This window comes from Panthera leo, chromosome C1, assembly GCF_018350215.1.
Source record: "Panthera leo isolate Ple1 chromosome C1, P.leo_Ple1_pat1.1, whole genome shotgun sequence".
In the NCBI taxonomy this organism is placed as follows: Eukaryota; Metazoa; Chordata; class Mammalia; order Carnivora; family Felidae; genus Panthera; species Panthera leo.
The window spans coordinates 150,357,203-150,370,740 of NC_056686.1; the positions used below are offsets into that span (position 1 = coordinate 150,357,203).

At 41.8% G+C, this 13,538-nt stretch overlaps 1 protein-coding gene across 1 annotated transcript in view; it reads right to left on the bottom strand.

Annotated features, from left to right (window-relative positions):
- Positions 1-5,788: 5,788 nt before the first annotated feature.
- Positions 5,789-13,538, bottom strand: part of DPP4 (dipeptidyl peptidase 4) — a 78,286-nt gene continuing 70,536 nt past the window's right edge. Inside the window, exons 24-26 of the mRNA XM_042948962.1 lie at positions 8,773-8,845; positions 8,437-8,510; positions 5,789-6,903 (exon numbers count right to left, since the gene is read on the bottom strand). Of these exons, the coding sequence (XP_042804896.1) occupies positions 6,802-6,903; positions 8,437-8,510; positions 8,773-8,845 (249 nt within the window). The 3' untranslated portion in view covers positions 5,789-6,801. The remainder of the gene's footprint in view (positions 6,904-8,436; positions 8,511-8,772; positions 8,846-13,538) is intronic.

Below are 13,538 nucleotides of genomic sequence, written 5' to 3' on the forward strand. Positions count from 1 at the left end.
TGATTTAGACTAGCTGTGCATGCCAGTCAGTCCTAAAAGCAGCCTCCTAGTGTTTTAATACATTAATAACCATTCTGTTACAAATGATCATAGTGAATTTAGACCTTCACATGATCACTTATTTGAATAAGCAATCATATCCAATGAAATTCTGTATTTCTGAGTATTTTTATAGTTATTTTGTTCTCGTGTGAATTTTAATGCTCTATGTCAATCCTAATATTTTGAAATCATATAAAATATAAGAAAAAAATGTAGTGTTATATATTTCCTCCTAATCTCCTCAGATTCCTGGTCAAAATTACTGAATATCTTGAATGTAATTTATTGCAAAGTTCAAGTAATGTGTAAATGTGACTAGGATATTGTGTTTTTCACAACTAAGAAATGTTATGTGGAAATAAATATTTATCCTAATTAATTTCCTTGCACATTTTAAATTGTGATGCAAAGTGTCTTGTCTTTTTTCTCCTTAGTGTTAGTCAGTAAATCGATGTAGAACATTTTGATTGTTTGAACGTAATATTTAAGTTTAAACACCCCTGTGAAGAAAATTTGGTGATGCAGATATTTCAAGAGTGTTCAGACAATTTGAACCTTATGAACAGAATATTATGAGAGCTATAGTAGGATATATCTCTTCATTTTTCCAGAAAGCAATGAATTGGGTGCAAATGGCATTGCTCCCAGACTAGTAAAACCTTCCAAGGTCTTTGGTAGGCTTTCCCATTATTAGAACTCCATAAACTTCGGTTTTTACCCCCCTCTCACACACACACACACACACACACACACACCATGGGAAAAGCATTTCCTAAAATTTCTCTCCTCCCTGTTACAATGGGTCAGATGGGACTATTTTTCTTTTGTAGCCGTCTGCCAGTATGTTATAGAAGTAATTACATTCAGAACTTGAATGTACTTCAGCATTTTTCTCTTGACTCGTGAGTATACTTTATAATTGCTACCATTTAACAGCCTTTGATACTGGGAAGTTTTTCCCTAAATTTAATCTATCTCCTTGGTGTGTAGTTTAAATTCATAGCTTTATAGAAACTCTCCACTGACAATTCACAAGCCACTTCTATTTCAACACAATCCCTAGATCTAGATCTTTTAGGATTTTTCTTGGCTCTTAAAAGTGTGGCTCTTTTTTTTTTTTTTTTTTTTTCTATCTGCACTGATCTACCTCTGTTCCTGCTCAGCTGTAGCTGTTCACTCCTGGTCACCTGATTATTTTACTATTGTTTCAACATTGCTACCCAAATGTTCTAATAAACTATCTCATATATTCATCAGTTGAAAGGAAATGAGATTTACAAGCATTTGAAAATTGTGTGAGAGCGATTTGGATATATGATTGTCTAAATTTCCATTGGGAAAGATTACTTGTAATCAGTCCCCTCGAAGAAGCCCAGTGTTCAAGGATTGCTTACTTTATTTTTGAGATCTCTTTGGTTGTTTTCCTCAGAAAGCTGCAGCTCACTGATACAACTCCAGTTCAGCTTCTGTTGGTGTTCTGGCCACTACTTTTGACCTGGAACTTTGAAAAGAGAACTGTGGTCCTTGCTTCCAAGGGCACAGTAGACACATAGCTAGAGCACAATGCGGTATGTACTGAGTTGGCTGCATAATGAAAGCAGAGAATAACTTAAAGATGGAACTTTGAGTAGGGCAGAGTTTGAGGAAAATGTTATATAAGAGGTAGCATATGAATTAGGATGGAAATAGGGAAGGAAACCTACTCCAAGAGCTGCAAAGATTCTCAAACACATGCCAGTATTGAAATAAAAATGAAATAAAAAAGTAAAGCTATATGGTGTAACCGGAGCCTGACATATTTGATGTATGGCATATTTGGAACCAAGCAAACAGCCCAGGATGGTGGAGTGTTAGGAGAGTAATGAAGACCTGTGAGAAAAGGTAGAAATAGATGTTGATCACTCCTATTATAAAATGATGTTAAATTGTATATTATGATCTTTGCCCTTTGTCCGTTAAAAGTTTTGAGTAATGGAGAGGCATGGATTTTTGGAAAGATGAGTCTAGCAGCGCAGTGGAAGTCGACTATAGTGGGGGACAAAGTGGAATCATTTCCTTAGGGATCCAGGATGACTGTGAGGCTCCAAGCAAACACTCTGTGAGTGGTCTCTAAACTTTTATTGTGACTGAAACCCAACAGGCTGAAGCATACTCCTTAGGTATGTAGGTAACTCCAAATACAATAGTTTTACTATAAATGTTTTCATGTAGAACATTCCTTTATATGATATGTTTTGGGTTGTATCTAAAAAAAAAAAGTTCTGAAAAGCATGGTATCAATAGTAATCCTGAGACTATGAAAGAAATGTAGGTGTAGTACAAAATTCAGCCAATGGCAGCCCGTATGAATCCAGAAACCACCTTTCCCCGCCCACATTTTCACCCCGCTCATCTCATAGTTCTTACCACGGACTTAGCTTTGTACGTAGATTCTCTTGCTTCTGGTGTGTGTAGTTCTAGATTTCTGCCATGTGACTTATTCTTTCCATTTGTTTATAAGTTCCTTAAAAATTAGGAATAGCGTTTTGTCCCTTCTTTGTAACTTTCCAGAGCCTAGGTCTGTGTTCGGATTTTTCTCCAGCTGGGAAAGGCTGCGGACAGAATCCTAAGTAAAATATATCACAAAATGCTGCTGCTCATCTTATTAAGAATGTATTAAAGATCCAAGAAAAGACTCTCGCTGGTATGGCAGTATAGAAAGCAAAAACGAATGCTTACTGAACACCGTTGTGTACCCAGCACCTGTAGACACAGACACCTAAGGTGGGGAACTGTGTAATCTATGGAATCATCAGTGGAGTCATAAACCAAGATAAAAAGCTCAATAGCCGTGAATAGGAGGAGGGGAAGGGTGGGGTTGAGGGTGCCCGCATGGATACAATGCCGGCATAGTGTATGCACAACTCTTCACAGCAAGGCAAAAATTCTGTGAAGTAGGTGTTTTTGTTCTTCTTTCAAATTAAGAAACTGGGGTTCAAAGAGACTAGCGCTCTTGAAAATGTTTCTCGCTTGAGTGGTGCGGAGATTCTAACCCATGTCCACCTTATCCAGGCTGCAGTGCACTGAGTCTCCAGCAGGAGGCGAGGAGCGACCTCCGCCCTCCTTAACAAGGTACTCCTTCCAGGTCACGCAACCAGAATCAAGTTAAGATGAGTAATATTTCTTAGTATGTTACACTTTCTTTGTGACTCATATTTTTGTGATTAACACTGGAAACAAAACTTGCCCGATGAAGTTCTTTGCTCACAAGTCACAAGTATCATGACTTTGGAGAGGAGAAGCTTCATGAAATAATCAGGGTTTTGGTTATTTGATGGGTCACGCTTCTCACCAGATACGTGTTTTAAATAATTTGTTTTAAATTGGGATGAACTGTTCAGCTGAAAGATTGTGAAGAATAACAAATTTCGTTGAGCTTGTGGAAGTTTAAAGTCTGTAACACTAGAGAAGATACCCTTCTCAATTTAGCAGTGGGGAAATTACTTTTTTTTATTAATTCCAGTTCTCAAGTTTAAATGTTAATATTGTCACAGGTGACATGCGGAAAGATGATAAATTTATACTGAGCACGACATTGGTCTTACTAATAATACCTTGCTCTGAGCTTTTCTTATGGGCGGTGATGGTATGCTTTATTACTTACTTTCGTCTCTCATTCTCAATCACCTATATACCTCAGACATACTGAATACACACTGCAGACCATTGAGGATGTGTGTAAAAAGGGTCTCGGACACTGCTGAAAGAACCACAAAGTTGACAACAAAATTCTCTTTATGAAAAAAGCCATCCTTGTGTTTTGGTATGTTTTTCATTTAGAACTCACTGCATCTTAAATATTGTGCAAATCTAGTAGTTTTATAAATTGCAATTCTCACGTCAACTTAGCTCAAAAGCAGCAAATACCAAGTAGTAGCATTGGTAGCTTCAGTGACCACCTGTGAATACGAAAGAAAATGCCTGGAATGACGTACAGCCGAAAATGCCTGGAATGACATGACACACAGCCTGACGTGATAATTGATCTTTATGGTGGTGGCTTTAGAGGATGAACTGATCTATGCCTTCTGTTTGTGAAGGCATGGAGGTATATCATCCTTTTTAGCAAGGTTTCCAAAAATGTCCATAAATAATTTTCAAGTGACTTTCTAAAAATCATGAGCAAAACGTAAAAGCAAACTCTGGATCTGTAGAAGAGATGTGACTATCGCTCCTTTCCTTTGGTGTATGTGCTGCTCCTGGGCACTGCTGAGCTCTAACAGGTTGTGTGTGATAGGAATCTTAGCATCCGTGCACCTGCTGAGGCCGCAACTGTCAATGGCAGGCAAGTCTTCACATTTTGGTACTGCACTTCGTTTCTGTGTGTCTCCAGCTTAGCCTCAGATGAAGTTTATCTCTAAGTTATTTGTCAACGTCTTTACCTTCTTTTCCCAATAAGCCAATTTAAAACTCTTATTGGAGAGTAACTCTTGCCCTAGGAGGGCCAAATGAAATCTACTTTAACTTTTGTAACCCTCATTATATGAAAGATACATGCTAGAATTTTTTATTCCTTCTGAGCGCCAGAGAAAACATTTAACATGTTTAGAAACTACTGTTGTACTATATCAGATGTTACACAGGGGTCTTAATATCTGTGTAGTATCTGATACTATATAACACCTATTGTATAAAATAGTCTTACTGATTTCTGTAAAATATCTGAGGTTGTGCAATATCTGATGTTAACATCTGATACTGCCAAATGGTCTGAATATCTGTACAACATCTGATATTGCACAATATTTGGTTTCAATTAAAAGAATTTCTACTTGTTTTTGTGACTATTAATTCAGTACAGGGTGTGGACATATGATCTATGACTACTGTTTCTAGATATAGAACTCTGCAGGGATTGGCCCATTCATGATGATTGAACTCTATTAAGAAATAGAACTATGACAGGGGCTTTATAGGTTTGAAGGTCGATTTATGTCTCTAATGGGTGAGTGGGATTTGAGACTTAAGGTGAAGCTCTTCAATGACATGGTCCCGAAGTACAACTGAAGCTGAATTTCACAACCCTCTGTCCATTCCTATGTGTGACTCACTGGTCTTATGTTGAATTGATAGTTTTCCATTTCTTCTACTTTTAGATTTTTATGCTGGAGCTCAGCCTGAGATAACTTTTTCCAGCAAATGGTCTGAAGCTAAGTCTGAGTTCATAAAATCAATTTTTTAAAAATGAGGCCATTTTGCAGGTAACAGAACAAAAAAATCACATTTCCTCAGTTATCTGTTAGGCTAAATTCAGCATCTGAAATCTATGCTTTCATTAATATAGATGTGTCAGCCACAAATAATTCAACCCTTAAGTAATTGAATTTTTTCTTAACCTATACTGAGATGATATTGTTGATGTTATTTGTTCCTATAATATGAGCGTCATCGTAGTTTCCTGGAATAAAATTATAAATTACATAAAAAATAAAAATTATTTGGGTTTTTCAAATGCTATATATGTATGTGTGATAACAAATTATATATGTATTACATAAAAACCCTATGAACTGCTTAATTTAACACATTTTTATGTATCTGGCTTTTTTTTTTTTTTTTTTTTTTTTTTTTTTAACAAAAACTGAACTCTCTCCATGTTTACAAGGCAGTCTGGGATAACAAGCAAAATAAACAAGAGCCTTTCTGGGTAAGCGTGTCCATATGCCAGTGTGGTTTAGGTCTCATTCAAGACACAAAATGCATTACCTCTGAAAAAATGAAGGAACATTTATTCGACAACCAGGAGAAATTCCACAGGATGTAGAGCGGGAATAATAATACATCACTTTGCGGTTTATTTTCAGTTTTTAAAAACAAGTCCAAGGAAGTTAAAATCCCCTTTTAATTAAGACGCTCAAAGAAATGACATGAGAAAAACTGATGCAAGGACTCCTTCAAGTTAGAATATGTGATACAAATATTTTCATCTTTTAACAGGGCAACCTGATGTGCTCACGTCTCAGTTCCAGGCTGCCTCCCTCAGCAGGAAACATCAGTATTTTATGAAGCCCGTTGGCAGTACTTTCCCCTCACCCTTGCTGTGCTTTCGTAGCACCTGTAGCCATAACCAGCACCTGCGGGCCTTGCTTGGTTGCCAGTTTCCTTCTCATTTCTTTGGAGTCTATTCAACTGCTGCGGTTTTACTTAGAAGTCGGTGCTTGCATTTATGATTTCCTGAGACTGGTTAAATAATCTTTCTCAGAAAACCGTGCCCATCTAGCTGTGAACAGCTCTCCTCCAAGAGTTGCTGACCGTAGTCTGGTCGGGTCATTGGGCTCGGACTTGACTTCCCAGCCATGCCTCCTCACTTCTTTCCCTAACCCTCCCTCTCTCACCCCCGCTTCAGGGACATCACTGCGTTCCCTTTAAAGAAGAGAGCACGCATGGGCTGGTCCAGTTAGAAAAAGATGAATGCTTCCCAGGGAACCTGTGCAGAGCTCCCATACGAACAACTCCTAGTTGTTGTTTCAGCAACTCATGTGGTAATGATTTTAAATAATAAACAGAAACAGACGGAATACTTCAAACTTGAGGAAGGTAATAATCTGTCGTGAAGACAGAAGTCCCTTCTTAGGGTTATAGATATGAAATTTGGGAACAAGAGTAACGCTGAATTTCTCGATTTGCGTGTACTTTTTTTTTCCACGATCATCATAACAGTGGAGCTTTGAGACAGAACAAAAATGGCTTTCAATGAGGTTTGGCAAGCCGTTTGAGGTGCTAAGGTAAAGAGAAGCATTGTTTTATGAAGTGGCTCATGTGGGTGTATATGTGTTGGTGGGCTGGGCCGCTGGCAATTCCATGGTCTTCGTCCGTATACCACTGCAGAGGAAGAAAAAGGTCAGAAGTAGGAAGCCAGTTGTCTCCTTTTTTGAAAAAAAAAATAATTCAAATAAGCTCTCAACAAGCATACATAGAATTAAAACATTATTTTAAGGATATACACATGTTCTAATGAAACTGTCCAAGTCCATTTTAAGATCTGGCTCAAAGGCCCCAGAACCACATCATGCATAGGAAAGAGTGTTTATCCCATTAAACACACTAGTTTTAATTAAGTGTTATCAAGTGTCAGATTACTCCTACACTGCAGTGAGAGAAACGATATTAGAATAAATGAGTTTGTTAAAAGCACTCGTATGCACTCCTATGTTACCAAGGCGCTAGAAAAATCTATTTCAATATTTCATATATGTTTAACAGGAGGTCAAAAGTCAAATGTATTATTTGCAAACACACTTTGATTTTTCACTGGAATTTTCTATCTGTGTGTCTGATATTATGAAAGAGCTGACCCGAGGCAAAAATTTATCAATTCATCCTACATTAAATAAGTGGGAAGTCACTACCGGGCAACCATAGAGTATGGAGACATAAATGAACTTTAAAAAATTGCCTAATTAAAGCATTGTTTCTCTTCTTTGAATAGTAGACAAATAAACCTCGACCTCTTAAAAGAATCTGACCCAAAAGATATATACCAGGTTTGGGGTTTGTTTTTTTCATTTGTTTGTTTTTGGTATCAAATAACTGCTCCACTCCCATATGGTGGGCACCCTTTGAACTGATCACAGAGTAAAGGGTGTGTGTGTGAGAAGACAGTGAAGGAAAGCAGGTTTTCTAGCTGGTACAGGCAAGAAAGCGATTTACACAAAAATATTTAGTGTAACACACATACACGTACATATAAATATACACACATACATACATATTTATATGTTGGTTATATACACACACAATCTCTTTTTCCTTCTTGACCTGAAAAGGTCTATTGCAGAAAATGAATTTCACTTAATATCTAGAAGCATCCTTCTATATAGGCAACAACAGCTCTAGCCATTTCCAACTCCACAAAACAAGCCTAATTGTTCATTACCTGTGGCTGTTCAACAAAAGGTAACATTGTAATTGCAAAGCGGCAGCCGTGCTGATTATTAATGTCCCACTGGTGTTAGAATGGCTAGTAATATATCCTAGACAGAAATGGATTTCCATACTGGAGCTGAGCTATTATCATGCTGGTTCCACTTTAGAATTGGTCTGCCACACATTTACTAAGTGATTACTTTTGAATCAAAACAGGGAGAGACTGAACAACCACATGGATGGGAGAGCAGTGTTTTGACACTCCCCAGATATGCAATATTGTGCTTCTCAACCCCCAAGTCTTTAATAGTATTGAATACTACTCTGCCTATGGCTTTAAGGATATCACTTCCAGCTTCTTATTGGAAAAATAAAAACCCTTTTAATTCTGTCCCTGTGCCCTGGGGCTGCTTGAGGAGAAGGAGCCCAGAGAGGGGCAACTAGACCCCACCAGCAAGTTCCCTCCGTTTCCACCAAGTTTTGCTGTACCATTGCTTGGAAATCCACTCCGGCATCCACCAGGGCTTTGGAGATCTGAGCTGACTGCTGAAAGTGAACGTTATCTGCAGAGAGAGAAAGGAATCATAAAGTAACTAATAGCAGCTCCTTTTCTGATAGGAAGGGTGGGAAAGGCACAAGAAGAAAGGGACTATTTGAAGTTCTAGGACTTAGCATCCCATTTAGCCCAAGACAAGTGAGTTGTGGAAAGCAACACTGTTTTATTGAAGTAAATGTAACAGTCTTGCCCCTCATGCTTTTGTTTTGTCAGTAGTGAAATTGCAAACCTGTCTGTGATACTAAAAAGTCTAATTAACTGAAACTCACCATCTGCTGTTCCATGAATAAGGAGGTACTCAACTTGTTTAAAATTTTCAGCTCTGCTCATGACTGTTGAATTCTGGAATTGGGAAAAAGAATGTCATTATTCAAAAAAAGATCTGCCATAAACTGATTTTTCACTTCAGTTTACAAAATAAAATGTTTTCAGCTGGGGCCCCCTTTGATACAAAATATAGCAAACCGATATTTAAGCAAATGCTGTCTCCATGCATGGCAGAATGCACAGCATGCCCTGTGCCTGGGAGACAGGACTGGAAAGGGAGGATGTCACATCTTCCCTGCACACGCAGGCAGAGGGCACCTGCCACCAGGGCTGCAGGCAAAACCCCTTGAGTCCCAGATCCCAGATTGGCTGTGTCCTATGCATTAGCACAGGGCAGAGTCTCATATTAGCAATGTATGTTCCATGGGCTTATGCTGTAGTTCAGCCAAAAAGTGTATTGCCATGGCAACCATGTGTCACATGGTGCCATACATGCTACATTTCAAAGAGCCTGTACATAGCATTTGCAACTGAACATACTCTGCAATATGTCACATGAACTTTGGTCCACATTGCTAGGCAATGAATGAGGAGCAAGTATTACCTCTTTTGGAACAGATGTTTCAAGCCTAGGCAAATGTAACATATGGGAGGGGAAAGGGGTGAAAAAGATCAAGAGTGGCCTCAGAAAATCAGTGGGTTGTTGTTATCTGCCTCATTCTGTATTAGGGAAAATCCTGCTATCGGATCAAGCCATTCCCAAATCAGCCAGAGAAAGAGGGTAAAACATTGAGAGGTTAGCTTTTTGAAGACTGGCCTCAGGCAGGCAGGACTTCTAGGATGGGGGCGGGGCCTTCATGGTCATCTCCTCTTGGTTTGGGGACGTTTACAAAGCTGGGATGAAGGTACAAGTGTCACACAGACATCCTAGTGCCTTTGGGAGGGGGGTGAGCCGGAGTCGGCTTCTATTGTCTCCTTATGGGTCGGACAGAGGAAGGGCCAGTCGTCTTCCCACAGCTTCAAAAATCATCCAGCTATGTCTTCAGCATCTCGGGAAGTCCAAGTCAACGTTACGAGTGCCAAGGTTTGTATTCCACAGACACCTTTGTAGCTAACGCCAGCTTCGTATTTTTTGATGGGAACCCCGAAGGTCTGGCAGGAAGGGGATGGGGCTAATGTGAGAGGCTTTGTGTTCTATCCCGTTTCAACATCGGTGAGCTGTGCACCTGGAGGCATGCTGCTCCCTGAATCCTGTTTTCTGTGAAATGGGAATATTTGTAAAAACGCTGCTCTGCTCAATCCTGCCAACATTCCTGTGAAAGAGGTCTGTAGAAACCCTCCTTTCTCCATGGAGGCTCCCAAATTCAGAAGTGAGGAACTTGCACTAGGTTACACCTGTAGGAAGTGTCCGCTGGGCACGGAGTCTGACGGCGGAGGCTTTCGCTTGCCTTGCCGGGCTGAGGCCACTAAAATTCCCAGCAGCTCATGATGTGGTCTTCCAGCAGAGGAGCAGGGAGAAACAGGCTGTTAAGTGACGGTCGTGGAATCTGTAACGCGCAAGGACACCGGGTATCCTTCGCGCTGGGTTCCCACGCCTTCTCAGGATGAACTAAGCCAGAGGGAGCTGGTCTGCACAGCCCTGCGAGACTCGGCAGGCGTGTTTTCCCACGAGGCCGCTGATGCGGAGCCCTGAGCGGTTTCTTCTCGCCAGAGAGGGAAGGGTCGAAATCACTCTCCCCCGAAGCACAGAGTAGGATTCAAAGCTTGAGGAGCTGGAGGCTGGGGCTTGAACACTGCCCGCGAACAGGGAACGGCCGTCGGTAACGGGAGCCCCAGGCCCTGGCGCTCCCGTCGGCGTCCCCCTGAGCAATCCTTGCTGCCAGCCCTGCTCATGCCCGGCGGCTTCCTCCACGTCGGGCCGCCCCCCATGAAATCCAGCGCTCTGCTCACCCACCGCGCTCAACTTCGCCGCCGAGACCTGACCCACAGGGACAGCCCCGGCACTTCACCTCACCTCCCAAAGCCCCCACGGGGCCTTCCTGGCTTGGCAGCGTGAACAGCAAAAGCTGCTCCCACAACCTCCACGAGCCATAAAACTGAGAAATGTCATTGAAACACGGAGTAATAGTTAGGAGACATATAAATACGCAGGACAGTTAGCAAGGAATGTGATAACTACTGGAGTTTGGACCAAAACAGTTTCTGGCTGCCTTTTTTTTTTTTTTTTCTTAAATGGAGTGAATACAGGCTGAAAGAAGACAATTTTTATAAACAAGTAAAACCCTGAGCCTAAGATAAATGTTGTGATGTACACACTGTAGCTGTGATGAACTAGACATGGTGAGAAATGCAACATACTGAGAAAAAGACGAAAACTGTGATAAAAGTGTCATGATGCAAATTGTTTTACATTAACAATATTACACTACAAAGAAAGAAAGACAAATACTTTAATGCGGCAAGAGAAAAATAAAACAAAAGCTTCCCCTGCAACTGGGAGGTAGGTGTGCCTTTTCCATGCACGGTCCCCCTGCTCCCAGGGACAAGCCTCAAGAGGGGCCTCCCTGCTCCAGGTGGACGGCTGGGCAGGAGCGGGCGGCCTGGAGGCCCACACCCGCTTTCAGGCCCTCAGGCTGCAGAGAGCCTTTCTCCCCCTCCCACCCCCGGCCCAAAGACGTGGCCGCGTCACCCTCGCCTCTGGCACCACGGATCATCCGCTACTAGACCCAAGAATCCTGGCTTCTCAATCAAGACAGACCCTGGGCTGTCCCCTGTGTGGGACACTTGAACCTGTGGAAGGCCTCGCCCCAAGCCAGAGGAAGAGAGGACATGTTCACTGAACATGTGGTTAATGATCAGAAATAATATCATTGTGCTATTTTAACCCACTGGGATAGGATAATCCCCATTTGCCTATCGATGGCAACAGAAATAGCAAAGGAAATGGATGACTAAGTTAGAAGCCGAATAGTCTATCACCAGCTACTAAAAAGGAAGCTCAGAGTGATAAACGGGCGAGGATGCAATGGTGGTGCGGTTGGCACTCTCCCGAGGCTAGAAACTTCCGGAGAGCCCCGCTGTCAGCAACAGTCTGGCAAAACGAAGTGGGAAGGATTGGTCCAGTGGCTGTGCCGATTCCACAGCATCTCTGTGAGGAGCTTTTCCTTCAGCCCTAAGAAGAACCATCTGTAGCTGCTTGTTGGATCATGCTGGTTCCTCAGTCACCTTCCAACAAATACATCTTTGTATTTTTGAAATAAAGAGAGAGCTGATGAGAACGGGGAAGGAGTGTAAGAAACAGAAGTTCTGACAATTTGAAGCTACCCTTTGTGCCATCGAGGAACCAGAAGGACAGTCTGCTTCCTGAGGATGACGGTGGCAGTTGCCACATTTTGAAAGCTGACTTCGTGGCAGGTGCAGGTGTATCATTCAGTCCTGTCAATAACCCTGTGGGGTAGGCTTGACTATCCCCATTATCCAGATGAGGAAACTGAGGCTCAGAGAAGTCAAGTAATCTCTCCAAGCTCATACTGCTAGTCACGGTGGAAGTCAAATCTGAGTACAGGTCTAACTCCAAAGTCTCTCCCCTTAGCGTTATGTCCCAATGTCCCTTCACATCCCAGCCAGCAAACTCATCACCATTTCCACATTTCTGTAGAAAAAGCAAACAGCCACTGGTCTAACAGCCAGCCAGCACCTCAGTGAGCTATTACGGGCATACCGACTTCCTCGATGCATTCCCCAGCTTGCAACCAAAACCTCGTAAAGAGCATGAACTAATGCTAATTTGGGAAGCACCATTAACGCCACAGAAAACAGAGGCCACGGAAATGTGTTAAGAAAAAAAAATGAATCCAACCCGCTCTGTCGGATGTTTTACTTGTTTACGTCTATCAAACAACTGTATCCATGAGATGCCAAGGAAAGAGAACCCATCAACCCGACAGGGGGCCCTACCTCAGGCCTCACCAAGCAACACTGGCTTCTTTAAAGATCACACAGCAGTCAACATTTTATCAGCACTCAACAAACAAGTTAAGGTTTGGCTTAAATCTGAAGGTCTCTCTCCCTTTGGCATATTCTGGGATAATAGAACAAATGTCAAATCAGTACAAGATGGCATATTTACAAAATTGCACCCTGTTTTGCATAACCTAACGATGCAGCAGTTCTTAAGGATTGAACATTTCAAATCTGCTAGCAGAAGACTGCCAAATCTATGACTGTTTCATACACTTGCCAAAAGCCTATCAAATTTTGAGCAAAATGCAAAATAAATCTCCTCTACAAGTTAAATCAGTCCCTTCTGTGTGTTCCAGGCTGCCCTCTTCTCTTGGCAACAAGGCTCAGGACTTGGGCCCCATTTCTCTTGCCCTTGATCTTCTGCCTCTCTCTGTGCATACTCATAAATCCATTCCCGCCCCAGTCTATGTCCTGCCTTACAGGCCACCATTTGGCCTGCTCTTCCCACAGCCCTGCCTCCATGGTATCTGTCAGTTCCTCCAACCTGCTTCACAAATCCCCAGGAAACCAGCTGTACCTGCTACTCATGTGTGTGCTGCCCTGTCTGCCTCGTCCCTCTCTGCAACCTACGGAGAGTGTCTGAGGCCTCCCTCTTTATTTCCGAAATCTTTCTTTATTGGCTTCACATAAGCGCCCCACCCTTTCCCACCCCTCAGTCTCTATATGTATGTAGCGTTTTTGTGCCTCAGGTTCAGTGTCAGTAAAAGGAAGATAATCAGAGCACTTATCTCAGAGAACGTGAGGG